Below are 25,223 nucleotides of genomic sequence, written 5' to 3'. Positions count from 1 at the left end.
ACATTTTCCGGGTCGACTGGCCTTCATTTGTTAAAGTAATGATGGACGGCCGTTTCTCTTTACTGAGTTGAGTGGTTCTTGCCATAATATGGATTACAACAGCAGTCAAATAGGGATTTCCACTGTGTACTAAGTCTACCTCTGCACAACACAACTGATGGTCTCAAACACATTAAGAAGGCAAGTAATTCCACAAATTGACTCTTGACAAGACACACGTGTTAATTGAGAACCATTCCAGGTGACGACCTCATGAAGCAAACTGAGAGAAGCTAAGGGTGTGCACAGCTGTCATCAAGGCAGAAGGGGGCTACTTTGAAGAATCTAGAATTAAAAACCATATTCTTGATTTTTTTAACACGTTTTTATTAACTAAATAATTCCATATGTGTTCTTTCATAGTTTTGATGTCTTCAGTATTAATCTACAAAGTAGAATCAAATTAAAATCAACAAACCATTGAATGAGAAGGTGTCCAAACTTTTGACTGGTACTGTATATAAAAAACACACATATTTTAATATTTAGAAGGTTCCCTCATCTATAATCACTTATACAAGCGCTACTTTAAACATGTACATCAGTAAAATGCTGCATACACAGGCCTCGACATTAAGGACTGCCCGATGGCCCGGGGCCATCAAGTATTTAGCGATCAGGCAATCTATTATGCCAGTATTATGCAGCTCACGGATCCAGTAATGAGTGACCCGACAGTAAAACTAAACATATCTATAACTAGTTTAGGTAGTTTGAGAGGTAATTAAAATAGCTACGTGTGATATTCTAACCTGAAGTGTGTGTTTTGTCCGCTCACCGCTGCATGTGATCATGCGGAGCTGCGTGTCGACTCGTCAGCAGCAGCTGATCTCTCTCTCTCCCGTCAGTTTAGACTTCACTAACGTTTATGTCCATATTGATCAGATTTAGCTAATTATAGGACTACCTGCTTATTAAAAGACACCTAAACAATAAGTCAGGGCTCTCAAGTTTTGAACAGAGTTCAGAGTGAGATTTTGGCAGCGGTGTTTGGTACTCCAACTTCAGGCTCCCCTCAAAGTTCCCATGAAGCCCTCTGTACCGCGAATGTCAACGGGGGGGCGTGTGAGCGTGTGAATGGAGTGAAATGCGTGTGTCTCACGCCAAATGCGTGAGACTTGAGAGCTCTGATAAGTGTCGCTATGCAACCGGGTGAGGCCACAAAGTATTATGCATTTGTTTACATGCCCACCGGAACCCCGAGGCATTACCAACAGATTAACGCACAATCGACCTATACAGGACATCTCTTTCTCCACATTAAGTGTTAGACATTAGAATTGACTATTCTTGTCTGTCACATACTCTTCTTGTCTGTCACCGAAGTGGCGCAATTGAAGCGGTATTGCGCTAAAGGGAAATTATTTTGACCGAAGAGATTTAGATTTGCCGGCTAATGGGAACTCTGACGTCGCCATTTTGTGTGCTTCGCGGATGAATTACAACTGAATGTAATGTTTTCTACTTTTTTACATCTGGGAAGGCATTTGCCTTCATCAGATGGAAAGTGTCTTGACCAACAACTTAAGTATTTCTTTGCAGGGCATGCAAGCGAGCAAACAAGAGCAAACAAACAAGTGAAATGAAGAATAAAATTGAAATTGTACAATATAATATTGTTGTGGTTCATCTTATAATTTAGTCTAGAGAATGCACCAGACAGCATCTAAGACCTGCAAAAATCTAAATTTTCTAGGGGAGGCCCCCCAAACCCTTCGTGCCATTTCGTCGGCTCGCATTTTTCAGGGCAATCTCTATTGGGCTCAGGGCCATCTGTAAATTAGCTTAGATGGCCCACATGGCCATCTCCCAAAATCCTTAATGTCATGCACTGCTACATTAAAGCAACACACTTAAAATAAATAAAACACAAGATGTACAATGTAGTAGTAGCACATGTATTATATCACCTTTACAACAAAAGACCAAGAGCTGGAGCATTAAAGAAATGTTGGTTTTGATTTCTTACTTCATCTCTAACACTCATTCTTAGGAGGAAATGAAAATGTGTGAGAGATTACATATTTTATTTGTCTTACTGCTCTTCTTGTGTTAAGACTCATTGACTGTTTGAGATGAAGTGATATGAACTGATCACAGAAAGGTCCTCTACTATTGTAGCACAATGCCCTCTGCTGTTACTATGTTGCTACTTTTACCTTTTACACCCAAAATGTTCCACATCAGGGACCTCTGATTGAACATCTGGAGCACAACACACCAGTTTGAGTTTTCATACCTGTGTTGTCAGTGAAATAAAATCTGGCCTTGTAGGTCTTTACACCTATTCCATCATATAGGACAAAGGATTTATAAAAGCACTGTGAACTGATAGAAATGTCATCATCAAGAGCATCAATACAAAAAACATATGACTGTGACTGTTCATGTTATTGTATTTGGACAGCTGTTAAGTTTATTTATAATCATTTTTTTAAAGCTTAAACCAAATAGTCAGTGTGGAGGATTTCAAAGAGACAGCAGATGTCACCTAATCTCATTGTGCTTCTTCTGTTGCAAACACGTTACAGTGTTCTCCACGGCCGTGCCAGGGCGAGGTGCCCGGCACTCAGCAGATCAGCATCAGTTACCATGGCAACAGACTTGAGAGCCAACATGGCCGCCAGAGGGGAACTGCTGCAGCACGCTGTGTCTGTTGGTGTCAGCGACAAGCCAGCATCCTTTGTTACCTTCATGTCTTTGGGGAAACTCTATTTCTGAAAAAGGACCTTTGTCTGATCTGCTCATGAATAATACTCAGGTTTATTCTCCTCTACATTATTGTAGATGTATTCTTGACACATGCGGGACATGCACAGGGGCGTATCCTCATGGTCAATTTAGATCTGCGCTCAGGAGGTCTTTCGAGGTCAGCTGGAGGATTCAGAGGATTTATTCGCACAATAGCTGCAGTGTAGTTTTGGAAATGAAAAGGTCAAGGTTGTCCATCATTGCAACATACAATATACTTAACATAAAAGATAACATAAATTAGTGCAACCGATGAAATTGTTTAAGGTTGTTGCAGGGATAAGAATACATTTTATACAAAAAAATTGAATTAGATCAAACAGAATGTGAAATTAAATACTGTAGAACAAATGATATATATTGTTATTACATATTTAGATATGAGGACAACAAACAGATGCCATTTGAGTTTTATTTGTTTTATTTGCATTTTAGTACGTTACATTAAATAACTACATACCAATCCACAAGTCACAAAAACAGGACAAAGACAAAGAGATAAAGGAATAAAAACTGATTGACATAACTAACTAGTTAGTTATATAACTAATCTATTTACCCATCTGTCAACAAAGATATTAACTTGGTTTCTGAAGTCTCTAGTTTTGATGCATGAAAAGCTTTTTTTAAATTCACACAACATCCTTAACCCTATGCAATCTGGATTCAGATCAAAGCACAGTACTGTGACTGCCAGTCTGAAAGTCTTAGACAATATTAAGGCTGCTTTGGATAAGAAATCTTTTTGTGTTGCATTGTTTATTGACTTAGCCAAAGCATTCGACACTGTAGATCACCACATTCTGTCTAATGTTATGTTGGTGTCTCGTTTCGGTCATAATGGCATTTGCTGGATTCAGAGTTATCCAACCGACCGTACTCAATGCGTCAGGTTGGGTAGTACTGTCTCTGACCCTGTCACCTTGGAGAAGGGAGTTCCACAGGGCTCTATTTTGGGGCCCTTGCTCTTTTTATTATATGTAAACAATATTTGTAATCAGATGCAATTTTCTACCTATCATATGTATGCTGATGAGACTATTGTATACTCATGTGCTCCTTCTCTGGATATGGCCGTCTCCAATTTAAAATCTGGTTTTATCACGCTGCAGCATGCGCTTCTTGATTCAAAACTGCTATTGGACGGTAAGAAAACCCAAAGCAATGCTTTTTGCTCCCAAGTCAGCGTCCTCTTGCCTCTCCATTGACACCCTCTGTTGAGTTTGTCGATACATACAAATATCTGGGTTTTTGGTTGGACAGAAATCTAAACTTTAAACACCACATTGAAGTTCTAACTAAGAAATTGAAATTCACTCTTGGCTTCCTTTACAGACTTAAGTGTTGTTTTTCAACTTCATCCCGTAAAAGGTTGGTCTCTGGCTTATTCCCGTCCCAGCTGGACTACGGTGATACCATTTATAGATTTGCCTGTCCCACTGTTTTGGCCAAACTTGACCCGCTCTATCAGGCTGCACTGCATTATATATCAAATGCACCTTATAGGACTCATCATTGCAAACTGTATAGCTTAATAGCTTATAGCTTAGGTCCTCACTTGGTATAGGATGCAGCCTTGGTTTTTATCATTGTATAAAGCCATTTTAGGTAAGCTTCCACTGTGCCAGATTTGCTTCAGTTTGTGACTCTTACAACCTCAGATCCAGTGCCTGGATACGGTTCCAGGTACCTGCCGTGCGGACTGAGGTTGGGAAAAGGAGTCTTTTTTATTATGGTCCTTGGTCTTGGAATGACCTTCAATCAAGCCTCAAACTGATGGCACTTGTCCCTATAGCCTGTTTTAAATTGAAGTTGTCTGAAGTCCTTACCACCAGCTGCAAGTAGTGCACCTTACTGTCCCAAATGCGCACAATGTAGTGACTGCTTTTCGTCTTTTGTTTACTTGTATTCTCTGTATTTTATATGTCTGTGTTATGTGTGTAACGTTGCTGCCTTCTTGGTCAGGTCAGCATTGTAAATTAGATTGTATCTCAATGCTTTTTTATCTGGTTAAATAAAGGTTAAAAAAGAAGAAGAAGAAAGAAATACAAAAATAGAGCTGAGATTCATTGATTTGTACTGTATGCTTTCATTTTATCATCTATTCTCTTCAGTATTCCCTCCTATTAAGTAAAAGTGCCACACAATATAGAAGTGACAACTGTTAAGCTTTGAGAACTACAAATTGTTTCATATTATCCCCCTTTATTGACAAAAACAGCTAAGCCTTCTGAGATCTAACCTCCATGTCTTTATCGTGAATATCATTAATTTGATGTCAAAACGCGACCTAACCAACTTAAAAGAAAGGTTTTCCACAGCACAGCTACATGTGTCTACTTTCAGACTTTTAAATGTAATGAATAAATCAGGTAAAAGTTCCAGCCAAATTCCCTCAAATCCCACAGATTCACCCGGTAGGTGAACAATTAAAATGTCCAAAAAAGCTCCAACTGCTACGAGCATGTATGTGGGAACAGGATTCTTTAAACCATCACTACTCAACATTACACCTTGTGCAGCTTTGCTAAGATATGTTACAACATACTGTACGCTGAATCATTTTACTGTTCACACATAATACACTTTGATATAACATGCAATAACAGCACAAAACATGTAGATAATATACTGTCATTGTAGGCTGATTTACTGAACATTAAACCCCTTCTGTAACTATTATAAAAATTATAATCCACACAGTGTTTATTCTAGCACACAATTAATTTCACTCTTGCAATATGTATATCACAACTCACATAAAGTTCATACAATCATTAAATATGCTGTTCTACTATTTTATTTATGTTGTTGGTAATTGGTTCTTTTAATGGGAATTTCAAAGCATATATTAACAACAATTTTTTTACATATGTGTGTAGATAGTAGTCCTGTCAATTCACTTATTTGTTCAGCGTTGTTTCCCTTGTTCTTCATCTTCATTCATTTTGTTTATAAATGTTTTATCTTTTAATTTCAACATATAGACAACTGCCCGGCCTAAGACCTAAAGAGACCTGTAGAAATGTACGTAATACAACATTTATGATATCTTCTGCTTTGACAATAACAAGGATAATATGACTAACAGGTGGTTAAATTAATCAAAAAACAATGTCGGACCATAGCACCTTGTTTAGTAAAAGTCCACTTTATGATGTAATAGTGTTAAATGTAGCTTTCAAAATGCAAAAGATTTTGATCAATCATAGCGGGCCGGCCATATTTGTACATAAATAGAAAATGTTAAGGGAGCAAACATCAAAAACTAACTAAAGAAGCTTGTTTAAGTCTTTTAAAACAACCTGAAGTATTTTTTATTTAAAAATTGCATTACACCTTAATTTAATCTGATGATTTGAATCTCTGATTTACTAACTAAGTCATTAATAACTCCCTTTTATATCCAATGTATTATCTCCTAATGAACTAAAGCATAATTAATAACCAGCAGTTACTTTACATTTGAAGCGTATTAATGCAGAGCAGAGCAGGGAAATACAAGACGTTGATGTTTTCAAAGGAAGAAGAAAGAGAGATTGGGAGGAGGATTGATTTGAAGTAAAGGATGTGTGGTTAGGGCACGATAATCTGCAGCCATGTGGAAAAGGCCAATGAGTTCACAGTCCTTACAAACAAAGACACCGCCTCATAATGTAGTTTATAAGAGGGAATTACAAAGGAAATCAACGCTTCACATCTGGAGAACAAAAACACCAGAAACTCACGGTCTGAGTGTTTTTGGGAGGGAGGAAGAAAAGACCAAAAAAATCTGTTCCTCCTTCCTGCTCACTCTGGGCTCGGGGCCAAGAGAGGGGAGGAAGGAAGGGGGACGAGAGGAGGAGGAGGGGGGGGTGGTGTGAGGAAGGAAAAGCAGGAGAGCGCAGGCAGGATCTGTGGGGATTGCAGGGGTGCATGGAACAGATGCAGAATCATTTAACTCTTCCTCTGCCAAACGTGGTCCCGCTCACTGCTCTGCATCAGAAACACAGATCAGAGCTTTGTTCCAAAACCAAGAGAAACCACTGCTCTTCATTAGGTCGCTACTGTCAGTAGGTCATCTGTACTGCATATACAGAATGTATACATCTGTTCATATATTTTTATCTTTTGTGGAATTGCAGTACCAAGTTCGGCAAAAGGTCCTCACTGTGTCGAAACGTATGGTATGGTATCGTCATGTGTCTTATTTTATCGTATAGTATTGTATCGTATCCAGCTTGGGGAGAAACGGATTACATGTAACAAGATTAAGTAATCAGAACACAAACAATAGGTAACTGTAATTGATTACAATTACATAAAAAAATACGATATCAGATTACTGTTACATTTAAAAAAGAAAATGATATGACTAGCGGGATTACAGTGTTAATACATTTTGAAATAAGTATTTTTAGGTAGACGTACTGAATTAATTTCTTTATGGTTTATATTTAGGCTACCTTGATTCGTCTTTATTTGAAATACATTTCAATGCACTAGGTTCACACCTCATTTTTATTGAATAAAAATACAGTCCGTGCTTCTGATTCATGTATTAAGCTTAAACAGCATTTGTAAAAAAAATGTAGTGGTTACATTTGTGATAAGAAATACATATATTTATTTTTATTTTCCAAGGTTGGATTGTTAAAAAAACATCCTATTGTTTTATATTTCCTCTTGTTTTTATTTGCATTGCATTTGATATTGTGATAATCCAATAGAAACAGTTATCAATCAATCAATCAATGTTTATTTATATAGCCCAATATCACAAATGTTACATTTGTCTCAGTGGACTTCACAGTTTGTACAGAATATCAGTATGACAATACGACACCCTCTGTCCTTAGACCCTCACATCGTACAAGGAAAAACTTCCAACCCTAGAGAAAACCCAACCAGTTTAAAGGGTAAAAAGTAGNGCGACTTGCACCTGCGAGTTACATTCTGCTCACAAATATAGCAAAAGTTTGACTCGTGGGACTTCATGTGCATTGTTAGACTGCGCTTGTGGAAGAAAGACTTTCTTCCACAAGCGCAGTCTAACAATGCACATGAAGTCCCACGAGTCAAACTTTTGCTATATTTGTGAGCAGAATGTAACTCGCAGGTGCAAGTCGCACATCTCCATTACTCCGGTTCAACCTGACGGAGACGGTAGATCATGTGAGTTCTGTGGGAAGACCTTTGTAAGCCCATCAGCTGTGAGGACTCACAATCGAATCCACACTGGAGAGAAACCATACAAGTGCAGTTGTGGAAAAAGGTTCAACCAGAAAAGCAATCTGAGATCTCACCTACGTGTCCATACGGGAGATTAACCGTTACACTGTATTACATGTGGGAAGACATTCACCCAAAAGGCCATCATTTAAAGGCAAACAAAGATCATCAGGTCTGATAGTCTGGACACATCTTGAAGGTATAACGCCTTGATTGTGGTGTGAGGACAACATATTTTTTTTTTTTTTACGAATACCTTATGTTCTACTTCTTACATTAGTGATGTGAGATAATGTCATGTATGTAGACTTGTAGTATCTACAGGAGTTTTTAAAAACAAGTATTAAGCAAGTCACTGTCTAGTGTCGAGTGAAGGAGTTCACTTGAAGATGGATGGACGGATGGACTGTTTAGTTATTTCTGTTTTTGCCACGAATGTTCATTTTATTAAACTTTTATTTGACAGACCTCTCCTTTTTAAAATATCAATAATGTTGTGTCTAATCTAAACTTCATTTCAACTTGAATATTCGGTTTTATCAGTGGTGTCTTGCCATTTTTCATTTCGTACTTTTATTACCTGAGAAAGTGCACATCTGATGCAGCTCTTTAAAAGGCATGCAGTTAGTGAAAAGGGGGGGTTACCACAGCATCCGGACTAAAACCATCAGACTCAGGGACAGTTTCATCCCACAGGCAATAAGACTATTAAACACCGGAACTTGAAACAACATCATAACATTAATCTGACTGCTACTTAGAAATGATTTATCTAATATATCATTCCAATCACTTATTAGACTTTTTTACAATTTTTCTTTTTGTATTTACTATGTACTTGCACTATGTTGTTCTGATTGTCTGTTTTATTGTGTTTCACTGTTGGAGGACCCTGTGACCTACATTTTCATCGTTATAACTACACTGTAGCTATGTACGTATGACCAATAAAAGCCTTGAACCTTAACAGCACAAGGCAGAGATAATTCACTGCGGTCTTTTCAGGGGAATCTTATTACCAAAAAAAAAAGTATACAGATAATTGCTTTGTTAGGTATGGTGACGGTTCAGTATAGAATATAATAGCATTTCTTGAAAATAGTTCACATTTAAAACCAACACAATACAATTTGACTCAACTGACACCATTTGTCTTTCTGCACACATACTGCAGCCCAACAAATACATTTATTTAAAACAGTAACACCATTTGAGCCAGAACTCAACATGTAACGAACACACATCAACATTTCACAAGTAGTGTTTTTAAAAGAGACATTTTCAGTCAGGTCAATACTAGTAAATGAGGCATGATGTGAGATATAAAGCAAGGGTGAGTCAGTGAAGCAAATTGGGAGTTGTATTACTTCTACATTATTGTGAAGAGGTAGTTTTGAAGGTTTATGCTACATGTGTGCAAACAATGGAGCAATTGTCCAAAGTATGAATTTGGCTTTATTTGACCCAGGCCTTGTGTGGCATGAACTGAGGTATGTATAATGTCACTCTAACCAACATGCAGAGTAAAAAATGGAAGCATTTTCTCTCATAGCTTGGGTAAGAACCTCACATTAAATGTAAGTAGCAAATATGTTTTATCTGACACGTATCAAACATGATGCGAAATAGGCTTTTAAAAAAGGGACAGTTGACCCCAAATCACAATGTAGTCTTTTCCTGTAGTGCTATAATACAATCTAGACTGTTTTGGTGTGAGTAGGTATATAAGGAAGGAACCGGGGGGGTGTTGTAGTTGAGTAAAAGTAAAAAAATCTCTACAAGTAATAATAAAAATTGTATTTCTTATTTTAGGGTGTACATTAAAAACCTTGTTAAGGGAATAACATATTTAGCAATGAAAACCCTAAGCCATCAAATAAACAACAAAAAAACATTTAAACTGCACACTAGTAACGACAGTCTTCAGTCTTCTTAGCAACAAATCTAAAAATACATCAAACAAACTACTATTTACTCGGCAGCATCATTTCCCATACAGGCTATGTAATAGGCCTTTATTTGATATAGATAGGAGTTTTTTTTAAATATTAATCTTTCATCTACATTTGAGTTTAATTTCAAGTTGGGAAGTTAAGCCACTGAGCGTGACAGAGAGCACTTTAGCAGAAGTGATTTGATCGGTTAATTGAAACACTGGTGGTGATTTAAACCATACTTGTATGCATAACATTTCCCACAGTCCACACAGCTGTAAGGTTTTTCGCCGGTGTGTGTTCGAATATGTATGTTCAGAGAGCTTTTCTGGGAAAAACTTTTGCCACAGTCTGGACAGCTGTACGGCTTCTCCCCAGAGTGCACGCGTTGGTGCAGTTTCAGGTACGTTTTCTGAGCAAACCGCTTCCCGCAAACGGAGCAGCTGAACGGCTTCTCACCTGAGTGTCGCCGGATGTGGACTTTCAAACTGCTCAAATAGTTAAAGATCTTCCCACAGAATAAGCACTCAAACTGTTTGGTTGGCCTCCCAGGTTTGGGCGGAAGTTCTTTGGTGGCATTCATGAGGATATTGTTTGAAAAGTCTGAGTACTCAGCGGTGGCTGAGGAAGAACTTGTGTTGTCAACCATTATGCTCATTGTTGCATCATCTATCAACTTGTCCATAATGGTTGGCTGTGGGCGTTGTTGTGTTTGAATGTCAGCTGTCATGGGGTAGCTGCTTAATTCCCCTGAGTTAAGCTGCAGCTCATCAACAGATCTATGAAGAATGCTGTCCTCGTCAAAAATTCCACCAACTGTCAAATGGGAACAAATGTAGTAAAATCACAGAAACTTGGTATTATAATCTTTGGATTTTGTTTATTTATGTACCTACCTTTTCTGCTTTCTGTGAGCCTCATCTGCTGGCCAATGGGATGATCATCATACACCTCCTCTTTGACGAAGATCAGATCAGGTTCCCTATCCATTAAGTCTATTACCTGTCAACAAGACATAACAAACAGCTTTAAATACCGTCATTCAGTCAACAAACAAATAAAGCTAGTTGTTGGTATAAACACTGACCTGGGGCCCCATGCTTGTCATAGCAGCAGGCTCCACTGTTGCTTTTCTTTGACTTGGGGCTTTTTCTTCTCTCCACAGATCCATGCACCAGTCTTTTCCATAAACTCCATCAATGGCTGGAGCAAGATGCTGCTGGTCTGGAAGAAGAAGCAGGTGTGAAATTCTGACATCCTATAGATGGTAAAAAAACTTACAACAGCATTAGTGTTTTGTTTTAGACCGGATGTGCTGAGCTGGACATAACTAAGTGGAGGTAGTCTGAAGCTAACGGGCAAAGAAGCATTGCAATATGAATATTTAATGTAGCAGAGGCAGCTATAAACCAGAGTAACTGTCCAGATTTTGGACCCTCCTGACCTGCAGGCTGTCTGCGGCTGACACTGTTGACATGGGAAGAAAAGGTCTGTGCCTCCCTGGCTGCTCTCAGTTGGACCTCCAGCAAGTAGCACCTCTTCTTCAGAGCCTCGTTCTCCGTTTTGTGCAGGGATATCTCGGAGTGAAGGACAGAGGAGCATTCATCAGCCAGGTTCCCTATTTCCACCAGAGCCGTCTTCGTTAGCTTGTCCAGGACAGCGGCTAACTGCGCCCGAAAACTCCGGTTCGTGGTGTCGCACATCATGTCGATAGGGAGAGGGAATATTTCTAACTGTTTGCAATATTCCTAGCGGAGCAGCGGTTACTCTTCCATAAAATGATATAGCTGTGCCGCGATGCATTGTGGGAAAATTGTATTCTTGCATTTCAAAATGTACGAGCTGCACCTGAACGCAGCACGGTCTGAAAAAAACGTTATTTCACTGAGGTAGAGACTAACGTTTTATAGTTCAGTGGGAATGACATATATATGAAAGTAATGTTACTACTGCCAGTGATTCTGATTTAAAGAATGAATACTAAATAGATTAGAGTCAGAACCTCTGTTGGTTGAAACAGTCCTGTAGCAAACGTGAATGTTCACTGCCCTCCAGCGGCCACAGGGAGGAACTGCTACATCACAATAGTGGCACATTATGTCAATATGTAATCATTGTCAGTGTGGTGATAATAAATAATACAGTAATACCAATAATGTATTTTTACAGTTAGTTTTTTTGTCAAAAAGCACATTATTTTTATTATTATCATCATCATACAAATTATACAAGCGCCAATGCAGACAAGGTAGCCTACTTGTATACAAATATATTTATATAAAAAAGTATCATAGTTATCAACCATAAGATTTCACATGTCACAACATGGTCTCAGTTATCAGTTGTCAAAGTCAGTTCACATAAACTGTTGTATTACAGTAGTAGCACACTATCAAGTTTGCACAGTTTGGAAGGGGAACTTTGATATATGAATGGTAGGCAGCAGAAACATTGTACCTTTGTATTGTTAAAGCAGGTGATACACACTCAAATCTGGAAAGAAGATACACACATTATTTCAAACAGCAGTTTGTTTACATTTGACAGGCTGTTTTAGGAAGCTCAATTTATGAATGTCCCATATGTTGGTACCGTACACCAGATTCACTACCATACATATTCAAACTAGGGTCTAGATGTACTGTAAGGTGTTTTTTCAGATTATAGTTCTTTGTAAAGCCCTTGCCACATTGCATACAAACAAAAGGCTTTTCTCCAGTGTGTGTACGCTGATGCATATCAAGAGTGCATTTCTGAATAAAGCCTTTTCCGCAAATAGGACAGCGGTAGGGCTTCTCCCCAGTGTGTGTGCGCTGGTGTGTGTACAGATGCCCTTTTTGTGCGTATCTCTTTCCACACAGCGTGCACCTGAACGGTTTTTCACCTGTGTGACTTCTCTGGTGTATTTCTAGCTGGCTAAAGCATCTGAAGTTCTTGCCGCACTGCAAGCATCCAAACCTCTTAGCAGCTGAGTTCCTCAAGTGTTGAAGCTTCATATTTCTGAGCACAATTAAGCTTTGAGTGGCAACATTTTGGGCTAGGCTTTTCCCAGCAACTAGGTTTGTGTGTGCAGTTGTAAGCTGTGGATTCCACTGTGTTTCCCTCCTCCCTGGTACAGCGAGAGACGGCTGACTGCTCATAGTCTCAAAGCTGTCAGTAAACAGGGGCTGCAGACAATCTGCCATGGGTTTGGTACGCTGCATCACTTCTGAGCCTCTGTGGATGTCTTGGAATTCTTCCCTTCCTGTTGACAACACAATATCAGTTTTTGTACAGCATAAACATCGCTGTGCAACAACATATTTATATAATACTCACTATTTTCACTTGTCCCATCAGGTTCACAGTCCACCTCTGATGGCTCTTCTTTTACCACTATCAGTTCTGGCTGATCTCTCAGTTGGTTTGGGAGCTAATGAAAAAACAAAATGAGTGCACGAGTGTTACACATAAGGAAATCATACATTACATTGACACAATATGATTAGTGTACAACTTACTTCCGCTATGGCATTCTCCTCCTCTTGAAGGTGATGCCAACTGCTTATCTCTGTGGAGGAACTTTCCCTGGGAGGCAATACACTTATATTAGAATCACCAGGCAGGGTGTAGCTGTTTACAAGAGTTATGATGAAGATGTAATTATTGTTTCAGCACAACACAAACTCACTAACGTCTCACAGGCTACAGTAGTCAACAAGTCTACCTTTTAATGGCAGGTCTTGTCCTGTCAGGCTCCACAATGCCTTTCTCTGAACCGTCCCTCACCACTGCGCATACTGCTGCGTCCTGTCTGCTGCCTTGCGCGATATAAAGCAATTTCTCCATCAGCTGCAGTTTCTCTGTGAGCGAGGAGATTTCGTTCCGCCCTCGAGTTATCTCAATTTTCAGCATCTTCGACTCGATCTCGACCAGTTTGCTTATTTCCATTACAGTTGTTTTGGATAACGCGTCCATGATGGAAACGAGCTGTGTCTGGAAAGAGAAGATTGTCGACATGGTTAAAGTCTTTGGTTTGACTGCAAGTTGCACGCAAACGAGTTGTTGCTGTTGACCAGAGATCTTTAAATGTTCAATGTGAAATTTGGTCGCAACGTAAAACACGAAAAGAGCTGTTGTGCATGCCAGCAAAATACGCGTGAAGAATCTCTTCAAAACTCAAGTAGGCTAGTTAAAACGAGGCGTCATTTCCATCTACCGGCTGGGAGGAAGCATAGCCCCGGTACACAGAACTACAATATCGAGCTGTATTGACAGAGCTTATTTATTGACTTCAGTATCTTTCAAATGTGTGTGAAACTCTCCCAAAATCTACTGAGGTATTTTGTGAATTGCCTATTTTTTTACCTATTTATTTGATTGATTGATGTTGTTGTAGCTACTTAGTCTGCGACTACACTGACCAGAATGCAGTTCGGGCCATTGGCTGTTTTCTTTATTTTTTCATGATTGGCTGGTGAGTGAAGTTTCCGGAAGTAGTGCGTTGAATTGCATTTGCCGACTAAAACTCCTCCACACATTCTGCTGCTGGGATTACCAGTAAGTAACGACAGATATATTTTTCGAACATGTATTGTAACTGCTTAAAATTCAGGTTTATTTAAGAAATAAGCACGGCTTTTCAAGACATATTTTCGATACTGGCTACCGCACTACCGTGCAGAATCAGCTGGGGTTTGTAGCTTTTAGCGCCAGTATTTGCATAAATACTCAAAGGCTACTTATATTGCAGTTTCAATATAAACTTTAGTCAAGATAAACTTCAGTCAAAATATGTTTCATCTTAGATAAACAAACACTGTATGTGGATAATCTTTACAGGCACATCATGATGACTTGCAGAAGTTGTTGACTTCCTTACACATTGCTCAAAGCCTTTTATTGCCCCTCTCTTTCTCTTTCTGTGCTAACAAGTCAATCCTTTTTTCAGAAAGCTATCTCATGGCTGGCAGAAGAGTTGTGGTCTTCCCCTCCTCAGCGGAGCTTGGTCCAGTGCTGGCCCAACTGGTGACATCTCGGGCTGAGAAGGCCATCACCTCTCATGGCAGGTTCACCTTGGGCCTCTCTGGAGGAAGCCTTGTGTCCATGCTTGGCAAAGAGCTGCCCGCCCGGCCAGACCTGGACTGCAGCAAGTGGTTGGTGGGCTTCTGTGACGAGCGGCTGGTTCCATTCGATGATCCTGAGAGCACCTATGGGCTATACAAGGTAATTGTTCCAGTGTGTGCTTGTTTGTCCTGGCTACATTTAATGTATGATATGTAATTACATTGGGGTCAATTGTAACCCTTTGTTTTTTCCTAGGGTCAGTTGTTTTCCAAGGTCAACATCCCTGACAGTGGGATCTTAACCATTGACTCCTCCTTGCCAGTCAACGAGTGTGCTGAGGATTATACCCGCAAACTGAAAGAGGTGCAGACATTTTTACAGATCTGTGGTCTACTTTGGCTCTAAATTCCCAGACCAATATGTTTGCAAAAATATTTACAGAATTGTTTTGTTGCTTCCAAACAAACAGGCCTTCCCAGATGATAAGTTCCCAGTGTTTGACCTGTTACTGCTAGGTATGGGGCCTGACGGACACACCTGTTCCCTCTTCCCAGACCACCCTCTCCTGGAGGTGAGGGCCGTACTCAAGAGAAACAAACATACAGAAAGAATCTGTAATGTCCATCATAGTCTTGTCATGGGGGCATAAATACATCCCTACCCTGGCCACTTTTTTAATGTTTTATTTAAAAGCTTCTCATATTTTGGACCATCATTATGAACCTAAAACTAAATTATACATCTGGAGGATAAACCTTGTTGGACAGTGACACTCTATTTCAGGATGGTCTATAACTTTGACTTAATTACACGTTTATGTGCATGCAAATGTTTCTGTAATATAGGCTTATACAAAGGTTTCATCATTGATGTGGTCCCTGATGTGCTGATCTAAAAGAACCATGTGTGTTCTGCCTTTACATTTCAAGAAACTCCCCTGACACTGTATAGATAATTGATAGATTTTAATTAAGGCACAACTTGAACTATTGAGTCTGCACGGCCGTTCCTTTTAACATGTCTTTGAGGCACTCTGACTCATTACACATCATATATTTGAAAGTCATAGTACATTCTTTGGTTGCGGTTCACACACTGACTCTTTTTGGCGACTGTGTACTTTACAGAAGATGAATGTTTGGGTTTTGGTGTACCCCATATTTAGGAAACCAAGAAGATTGTGGCCCCCATCAGCGACTCTCCCAAACCACCGCCACAGCGTGTAACTATGACCTTTCCTGTGGTGAACTCTGCACGCTGTGTGGCTTTTGTGTCAACAGGAGGAAGCAAAGCGCCCGTTCTGAAGGTATTGTTTGCAGCCTTTCTCTAAATCATGTTCATAATCTTAAAACCCTATGTTTCCACGGCATAATAGATTATTACTAGGCCATATTTAGTTACAAACCCAGTCATTATGGGGTGGGAAAAAAAAAATTGAATTGTTGCAGAAACAAAAAACATGCACAAAATGATTGAAATTACTTTCATGTAGGTTTATGTACATGACTCAGCAGTTACAGTTGCCAAAGGTTACAGGATCGTTAGCTTGACCACAAATATATGCCTCTATTCTGTTACAATAATTATTGGGTCAAGAGTGGTATTACCCACTGACCAGGCTGAAACATGATTTAAACTGCTGAGTCATCAACACAATCAGAATAAGGTTAATCTGCACTGTTAGTGTACAGTTTTTTTATTATGCCGCTGTGTTTATTGTATTCGTGTAACTCTGGCACAGCCAATTCCTTCGGGACGAATAAAGCCTTATCTTATAAGGAATATGGGTGGGTGCAAAAATATTTGGATTAAATAAAAATACAGGCAAACATAAATCTAGAATACAAAAATATAAAAACCGCTATATGAAAGTTTAGTGCTGTTGAATTCTAACTGTAACAATTTTCTTTCAGGAAGTGCTGGAGGGTAGAGAAGGTCCAGCTTATCCAGCGGCTCGCGTTGTCCCGACTAATGGCGAGCTGTTTTGGCTAGTCGATGACCCCGCAGCTTCTTCCTTAACCATACAGGTAGAGAGGCTAGGCTCAGGGGCCAAACTATAAAGATGCCCGTCGGATAAATGAAGGCAGGAAGCTAACCTGAAAGTAGAAACTGGAAAAAAGTGCACATGACAGTGGTATTCCTTTACATAGGTGAAATAGTGACAGGATATGGAGATGATTTAAAAATGTGATATATGTTTGTTATCTCAGTCATAGGAATCAGCACTTATTGGAATGTGGTTGGTGTGCCTGAGGTGTAGCTTTTTCTGAGTACGGTTTAAAGTCCCCCTCCCCTTCAAAATGTGTTTTTATTTTCCTTATTTTTACATAACTGTAAAGAATAATGCACAGTATGAGCATAGTTTGATATTAGTTATTTGAAGAATACAGCTAAAATAAAGTGAAAATGGACTTCAGGTATGGAGATATCTTGCACTGTCTAAATACTCTCAATGGAGAATGAGTTGGTGTAATTTTAAGAAAAATCTACTTTATTTTGTTGTGAAAACCCCTTGTAAAAAAACACCAAATCATTAACTGATGCAGAGTATTTCATTGACAAAAATATGTATGGGGAAGATCTTTAAAGTTAGACTTTTTTGGCTTTGAAGTTCAGGAAATTCATAAAACTCACTTGTGCAGTCCAGATCAACAGTTAATTCTTCTGACAACGTTATAATTAATACACTGTATTTGAGTGCATTTCTGAAACGCCTTTTACAACGTGTTTTCATTAGCAATTTGGACAAATAAAAAGTGAATTGAACGTTTGCCTCTTGGTTTTTCCTGAGCTATCATACTCCATAGTCCATCCCCTTTAAGACTACCCCATCCCTTTTAATGCTCAACTTTGCAGCGTTGTCACATCAGGAGCTGCTGAAGAGATTTCCCTTTTTTCTGCAATGACCGCGCAAAGTAAAGAGACGCCTTTTATATAGCAGTGTCTCATCAGGAGACACAACTGTAGCAAGATTAATTATATTATATATATTTCTTAATTTATTGCCGCAATGCCGGGGCTCGCCTGGCTCCCCGCCGCCGTGCTCCTGCTGCTGTCCGGCTGCTCTCCGGCTCGCGGATACTTCGCTGAGGAGCGCTGGAGCCCCGAGTCTGAGCTCCTCGCGCCACGGGTCCTCGTCGCCCTCATCTGCAGGAACTCCGAGCACTCTCTGCCGTATTTCCTCGGTAATATTGAGCGCCTTAACTATCCCAAGGACCGTATGGCTTTGTGGTAAGTTGATACTAGGACATGTTTGCTTTCTCGCAAGCTAGTAGGCAGCTAAGAAGTATATTTAAACTCCATGTCGCTAGCTAAGGTTTAAAAGTAAGATTCATTCTTGAATTGTTTTGCATAAAAACTGCATTGGTGGCTGCTAGACTCAGTTTTAGGGGGTGGGAATGGGGTGGACCCCCAGGCAATGACGGGGTGCAATGTATCCAAGTTGTTTCGAGTTTCAACTATGCACACACATCTCAACAAACAGGAGAATAACGAATAACTGACCCCGACATCAGAGCACGAATGATCACTTTCAACAACCTTAGGTGGTCTCTGTGGTCGTACAGAGGTGAGCACATCTGGTCACTGCTCATCATCAGGGGGGCTTGCATTGATCTGTATACGTGGAGGGGAGGGGACTCATCTTGCCGCAAGGGGAGCTGTATGATTTAACACAAATCCTAACAAAGTGACTTATTGTTGAGTCTGCACTGTCCATTAATGCACACACAAACCTTTTAGTCTCATACAAGTTCTCCTCTCCTCCAGCCTGCATCAGCTCCTTACAGCGGGTTAGGCCTCTGTGTTATTTGGAGTAATTGAATGTTTTATATCCCACAGATCTCCATCTTGTAAATCTTTAGCTTCAAAGGACCCCATCTGGGAGGAGTTATGTTGGCTATAGGGAGAAGTTTAAACTGTCAAGCATGTAGTCAGTAAAAGTTTAATAACTGATCTTCCAAAACGTGCTATAACACAAAGTGATCAACACTCATTTCACTTCATTCTGTTTTACTCCTCTAATGGAAATGTTATATTCATTTTTCATCCCTTCATCATGGAAAGTTGTGAAAATGGGACAATTTGCCTATTTTGCTTTGTGTAGGAACAGGGCAACTTCAAATACAGTATATGTGATTATGGAAACTAAAACCTAGTTGTAATTTATCATCTATTATGGCTCACTAAACACGTGTTTCCACAACATTCAAGGGTTAAAACAGTTGAACCCCACTTGTGACAGACTTAACATAAAAAAAAAATGATCCTGTGGAAGGTGCAAATGGATGTTCTAGACCTCTTAAATATCTGTCTGCTGTGCGCTGGCTAAGTTTAGGGAAGTGAAAGGGAGGTTTTCTCACATAATAACAACATGCTCCAACAGCCCACAATGTTTATACCCTGACTTCTCAGCAGTGAGCATGACTGCCTGGAGGGCTCAGAGAGGTATGCTCTTCTCTCATCAATGTGACATTTGACTTTATTGAGGGGCTTTTCATAAGTGCCACTGTTTGATTTTCCTTTTATTGTGTTGGTTGTTCTCTGTTGAACTCTTCTTTTATTCATATGGCTGAGGTAAGAACCGTGATGTTTACATGCTCCGCAAGCACATTAATCTACATCTGTAAAATCCACACAGCTGCAATATGTTATAAACACTTTATGCTGTATGCCCTCTGCTAAAGCTTTTTGCAGCTGCTTGTAAGCATGCCAAGACGGAAAATCAGAATTGGCCAAATTGTCATGTGAATCTTGTCTTTTAATCTAAGCCCTGGATTTTGTACTCTAAAATAGCAATGGTAGTTTAGCGGTAACACTACTGGTAGAGATGTATGTTTAGAGCACCAGTGATACATTGTTCAAAACTATGCTTTAATCAAATATTTATTTGAGCTAAAGATTAAATGGAAATGAGTGTAATTCAACGTTTAAGGATGTATATGGATTCACAGCAGGATTGAGGGATGCAATGGTTTACCAAGGAGCTGCTATGTTCTCACAGATCCACGTGAAATATGTCTGGGAAAGTTTGGCTGTCGTCCCTATAAACAGACAACGAACTCGGCTGTAGTGCAGATGTTCTTTTTGCAAGAAATATATTTGCCCTCAAACTAAACTACATGGCTGAAGCCCGGAAGACCCTGGATTTTGTTTTGTGGCAGGATTTCTCCGACTTTTTTTATAAAGAAATTCAGGCATTTGTAATGACCTTGATGGTGTTCATCTGGTTTCCCATTTGTCCTCAAGAATGGCTGGAGCCAATCATTTCCTTTTGTTTTAAGCTATTGCAGACAAAAGTGTCACCTTTTATAATGGTGTGTATTTTATATAGTATGATCGCTCTTATTACTTTCCTGAATTGGTACTCCTTGGAGTCTGATATGCTGCCCTATAGTATGTCAATAAGATATGGAGTGTCTTTGTTATGTGATGTTGGTATCATTAACACTCATGTCAGTTCCCACAGCTGCAGACAAAGTGCTTACAAACATTGAACACTGGGCTTTTGTTATCTGAGCCATGGTATTGTTTTTCAACTCTTGGATCTTGCGTTCAGTCTGGTACTTGTGCTCTACATTCAACCAATGTTACTGTTCTCCTTATTTTGGCCTCACTTGCTGAACATGTTCAACCCCTCTAGTGTTGAATAGACTTCTTTCTAATCATTTACCTTTTGTTGTTTATTGACAGGGTGGCAACTGATCATAACAAGGACAACACCACCGGCATTCTGCGGGACTGGCTTGTGAAGATGCAGAAACTTTACCATTATGTGGAGTGGAGGCCAAAAGAGGAACCCCAGTAAGTTATCTACTTGAGTCTCTGGTGAAACCATGCATTTCTGAAATGGCTCAGTCTGACCATTACCCAAATGTCTCCTGTAGAGGTTATCGTGATGAGGATGGTCCGAAACAATGGACAGACCTCCGTTATGAGCATGTTATGAAACTTCGGCAAGCAGCGCTGGTGTCGGCTCGTGAGATGTGGGCAGACTACTTCATGGTAGGTCAACAAAACTGCTCTTCACAGGCACAGCGTAAAGCACAATAACTCTGGGCAATTTTGAGCCTGTGCTTCTACAACATTCTCTATTGTACAATAATAGCAGCAGAAGGCTAAGTACAGAGTCAAAGCACAGTTGTAATTTTGTCACAAGGAAGGGTGTTCAAAATTGCCCCAGTTATATGTTTCTGTCTCATATGGTTAAAGCTTATCTGGATCCTTACACTGACACCAAACTTAACCCGACATGAACTATATTTTAAAACCCTGCACGTTTCTATTTGTATTCCCCAGACCAGCAAACATTGTCCAGCTTCAGTGGGGTATAATTGTGAAGCAAATTACATCCAGAATTGCAATGATTTTGTGCTACCAATTTTAGCGCTTCACCCTTAAAAATAGAACTGAGATGAGCAGTCAGTGAGGTTTGTTTAACATCTAGGTTTTTAGACACTTTTCAACAATTCACAAACATATTAACACTTGATTTCCTTCCCTTGTGTAGCTGGCAGACTGTGATAACCTCCTCACCAATCCTGACATGCTCTGGAAGCTCATGGGAGAGAACAAGACCATCATTGCTCCAATGCTCGAATCCCGTGCAGCCTATTCAAACTTCTGGTGTGCAATGACCTCCCAGGTACTTTGTTGTTGATTGGATGCACATGTTTGTGTACGTAAAGCTGCTCTGTTTGATATTAAGAATGCTCTTAAACCACACTTTTTCTTTAGGGTTACTATAAGCGCACTCCTGCATACTTACCCATAAGAAAGCATGTGCGCAAGGGCTGTTTTGCAGTTCCAATGGTCCACTCCACCTTCCTGATAGACCTCAGGAAAGAGGCGTCCAGGCAGCTGGCCTTTCACCCGCCACACCCAGAATACAGTTGGGCTTTTGACGACATCATTGTGTTTGCGTTCTCCGCTCGGATGGCAGGTATTAAACAATTCAATGCTTGAATCTACATATTTGTATCTAACCTTTTTAACCTACGTGGTTTGACTCCATATTTGTAAAACATTTGAATTCTCTGCTCTACAGATGTTCAAATGTTTGTGTGTAACAAAGAGACCTATGGTAACCTCCCTGTGCCTCTGCGATCCCACAATACTTTGCAAGACGAAGCCGACAGCTTCTTGCACTCCCTGCTGGAGGTTAATGGTGAGTAGCTTCCGACTGAGGGCTTTACTTCTGCATCTAACGGCCCGTCCAGACAGCGGCGTGCGTTTAAGCTTGGCGGTGGACGTGTCTGAAGGCCGAACTGCATTGTGGGAAGCGAAGCGGAGCTTTTCTGGCGTGGCTCGCTGCAAAAGTTGAGCAATATTCAACTTTTGAAGCCTCGGCAGAAGCGTCAGCCAATCGAATCATATGCCAGTACAAGCTCTAGCCAATCAAACCGCTGCTTGTGTGTCAGGGGCGGGAGACTCATGTGATTGGTTGTTGGTCGAGTTTCAGACACGCCCGCCGGCAAGCTTCAACGCACGCCGCTGTGTGGACGGGCCGTAACTCTCTTTTTGCTTGATATTCTTCTTCCTACTTCTTTATTTAAAGCTACCTATCAGCATGGGATTCCTATATATCACTTGTATACCATTTCTGCATCCATCTTCCCTCTCACTGTGTAGTGCGAAATCCCCCAGTGATGCCTTCCAAATACGTCCCTGTTCCTACAAAACAACCTGACAAACTGGGCTTCGATGAGGTGAGTATCGAGTGATGTGAAGATGGAGTCTGCAAAAATGGCCCTCTTTCCACTGCTGTGCTGAATGCCTCCCCTGCAGTTAGAAACCTGTTATTACATTGACTGGCTCCACTTTCGTCCATGTGTAGGTGTTCATGATCAACCTGCCGAGGCGCACTGACCGCCGAGAACGTATGATGAGTACGTTATATGAGCAGAAGATAAAATGCAAGGTCATTGCAGCTGTTGATGGAAAGTAAGTTCACTCTATTTAATGAGTACTTTACACCTATTTAGCACCTACTTTCCCCTTTTTTGCATTGTCACATTTGTTCTCATGTCTATTTCAGAGGGATGAATATCAGTGAAGTTCATAATTTAGGCATCCACATGCTCCCTGGATACAATGACCCCTACCATAACCGCCCACTGACAAAGGGAGAGCTGGGCTGCTTCCTATCCCACTACAACATCTGGAAAGAGGTGAACACAAGAAGCCAAGCATTTGAACGTTTGTGAACCAGACGGATAAGTGATTGATAAATGTGTGTCTGGACTTAGATTGTGGAGCGACGACTGGAAACCTCCCTGGTGATTGAAGATGACCTGCGCTTTGAGATCTTCTTCAAACGGCGCTTGATGAACTTGATGAAGGAGGTGGAGGATGAAGGGCTGGACTGGGATCTCATGTGAGTTTGTGCCTCCTTCAGAACCTTCAAATTGTCCTTAAATCTCCTGAATTAGCAACTGCTTCTCACGCCTTGCTTCCCATCTCTTTTTTCCAGTTATATTGGTCGGAAAAGAATGCAGGTGGATCGCCCAGAGAAAGCAGTGCCTAATATTCACAACTTAGTGGAAGCAGATTATTCATATTGGACTCTAGGCTATATGATGTCATTACAAGGGGCGGAGAAGCTTTTGAAAGCAGAACCCCTGAAGCGGATTTTGCCAGTGGACGAGTTTCTGCCCATCATGTTCAATAAACACCCTGTGTAAGTGTGCAGATACACAACTATCACTTCTGCTCATACATTTTGATTTATTTGTGTTTGCTTTTACTGACATTACCTTCTCCTCCACAGGTTTGATTATATGAAACAGTTTGAAACCAGGGACCTAAAAGCATTTTCTGCCGAGCCTCTTCTAGTGTATCCAACACATTACACAGGCGACAGCGGCTATATCAGCGACACAGAGACCTCCACAGTGTGGGACAATGACAAGGTCCGTACTGACTGGGACAGAGGGCGCGCAGGAAAGACTGGGGAGCAGGCTGAGATCAGCACTGAGGCCCAGAACTCAGATGTGCTCCAGTCGCCTTTGGACAGTGCGGCACGGGAGGAGCTATGAAAGCAACTTGATGAGAGCTTTGGAGTATTTTACAAGCCACCTTTTTAATCATGTCTCAGCTTTAAATGTTTGGTTTTGTGTAACATCCCTGGATCAGAGTTTGTAGGAGTGTGACAAGTTAAAAAGGGAACAGGGGTGTCTTGTGTTTTTCGTCACGTTTTCAGTTTGGCATTTTTACTTTTATAAAGGCACTAGACTTGCCATTTGGAATGGCATTTGCAGTAGCCAACTTCTGTCTGTCATACAGAAATGAACTTATATATTTGCAAAGAATGCAATTCAACTTTAACTCTTCAGTAATTGGGCATTTAACTTTGTCCTTGTTTGAGATTACAATATGAAATGCTTTCTGTTAAATGCATTCTCAAGACAAAACATATATTTGAGTGTAACCACACTGAATGTGACGGAGCAAAATCATGACTTTTACAGATATTTGTATGTTTAAATCACCATAAATAATGTTTTAATGCTTTTATCCAAGATGAGATACATCTGCATGTCTTTTGCTTTGATACTTTAGTATTTTGTCTTTTGTAAACTTCATTTTTTTTTTTTGTTGAATATCCATCAGCCATCACTTCAGATGCTTGAACCAGAGCTTCCTTTTACCAAAGCAACAAAACACACAATCAACAGTTGCATTACTCAGTATACCAATGCTTTTCCTTATTCCTGTGTCTTTTCTCCCCACTTTGGGATTGTTTCCAGACTAAACCCGCTGTTGACAATTTTATGGTTGGACCAACCACTTTACACGCCTCAAACTTGCTGATTTGGGAGTAACTTAGTATTTTAAGCCCTTTAAGTTCCCTTTCAAGAGAACCCACCCAGCCACATCCAAACAGGCATTCCACCTCTTAATCATTTTCAGTTAAATCTGATTTTGAGCATTTTGGGAGTGTAAGTCTTCATAAAATGTCCCTTGGAAAAGAAAAACAAACAACAAAAGGTTTGTATTATCTTACAATTTGCTAAATATTTATTCTGTCTTGGCTTTGTTGTTCTTTTGGCTGTTCACCCACAGATATTGCACAAAATGTTAGTGGTGCATTGTGCCAAGGATAAATAAACATTTGTGTTTTTAAAAAAGCTGAATTTGTGATTGCTGTGATATTGTGTATTACAATGCTTGTGTAACCAATGTATCTCTGTAAATGTTAGTTTGTGCACATTTTACAAGATGGGGAGAACAAAGAAAGGTGTG

The 25,223-nt window shown here is 40.1% G+C and overlaps 3 protein-coding genes across 3 annotated transcripts; 2 read left to right on the top strand and 1 right to left on the bottom strand.

Moving 5' to 3' along the window:
- Positions 1-8,277: 8,277 nt before the first annotated feature.
- LOC104952516 (zinc finger protein 236) lies at positions 8,278-14,294 on the bottom strand. Its single transcript, XM_010779352.1, has 8 exons — positions 13,642-14,294; positions 13,436-13,502; positions 13,254-13,347; positions 12,509-13,179; positions 11,380-11,683; positions 11,023-11,159; positions 10,832-10,937; positions 8,278-10,751 (listed from the first exon to the last, which is right to left on the bottom strand). The coding sequence occupies exons 1-8, from the start codon at positions 13,932-13,934 to the stop codon at positions 10,144-10,146; spliced, it is 2,280 nt and encodes a 759-aa protein (XP_010777654.1). The 5' UTR covers positions 13,935-14,294; the 3' UTR covers positions 8,278-10,143.
- Positions 14,295-14,377: 83 nt separating this feature from the next.
- Positions 14,378-17,747, top strand: pgls (6-phosphogluconolactonase). The gene is made up of 6 exons (XM_010779340.1): positions 14,378-14,474; positions 14,866-15,140; positions 15,237-15,344; positions 15,451-15,552; positions 16,147-16,287; positions 16,895-17,747. Exons 2-6 carry the CDS (start codon positions 14,877-14,879, stop codon positions 17,039-17,041), a joined length of 762 nt encoding a protein of 253 aa, XP_010777642.1. The 5' UTR covers positions 14,378-14,474; positions 14,866-14,876; the 3' UTR covers positions 17,042-17,747.
- An 85-nt stretch (positions 17,748-17,832) lies between these two features.
- Positions 17,833-25,101, top strand: colgalt1a (collagen beta(1-O)galactosyltransferase 1a). The gene is made up of 12 exons (XM_010779341.1): positions 17,833-18,212; positions 20,673-20,783; positions 20,867-20,984; positions 21,490-21,624; positions 21,717-21,921; positions 22,027-22,146; positions 22,611-22,687; positions 22,816-22,922; positions 23,017-23,149; positions 23,228-23,355; positions 23,452-23,658; positions 23,749-25,101. The coding sequence occupies exons 1-12, from the start codon at positions 17,992-17,994 to the stop codon at positions 24,014-24,016; spliced, it is 1,830 nt and encodes a 609-aa protein (XP_010777643.1). The 5' UTR covers positions 17,833-17,991; the 3' UTR covers positions 24,017-25,101.
- Positions 25,102-25,223: the final 122 nt, after the last annotated feature.

This window comes from Notothenia coriiceps, unplaced genomic scaffold, assembly GCF_000735185.1.
Source record: "Notothenia coriiceps isolate Sejong01 unplaced genomic scaffold, NC01 NC01_scaffold00020081, whole genome shotgun sequence".
Lineage (NCBI taxonomy): Eukaryota > Metazoa > Chordata > Actinopteri > Perciformes > Nototheniidae > Notothenia > Notothenia coriiceps.
The sequence above is the reverse complement of the archived record's forward strand: the minus strand, read 5'-3'. Positions and strand labels throughout refer to the sequence as shown.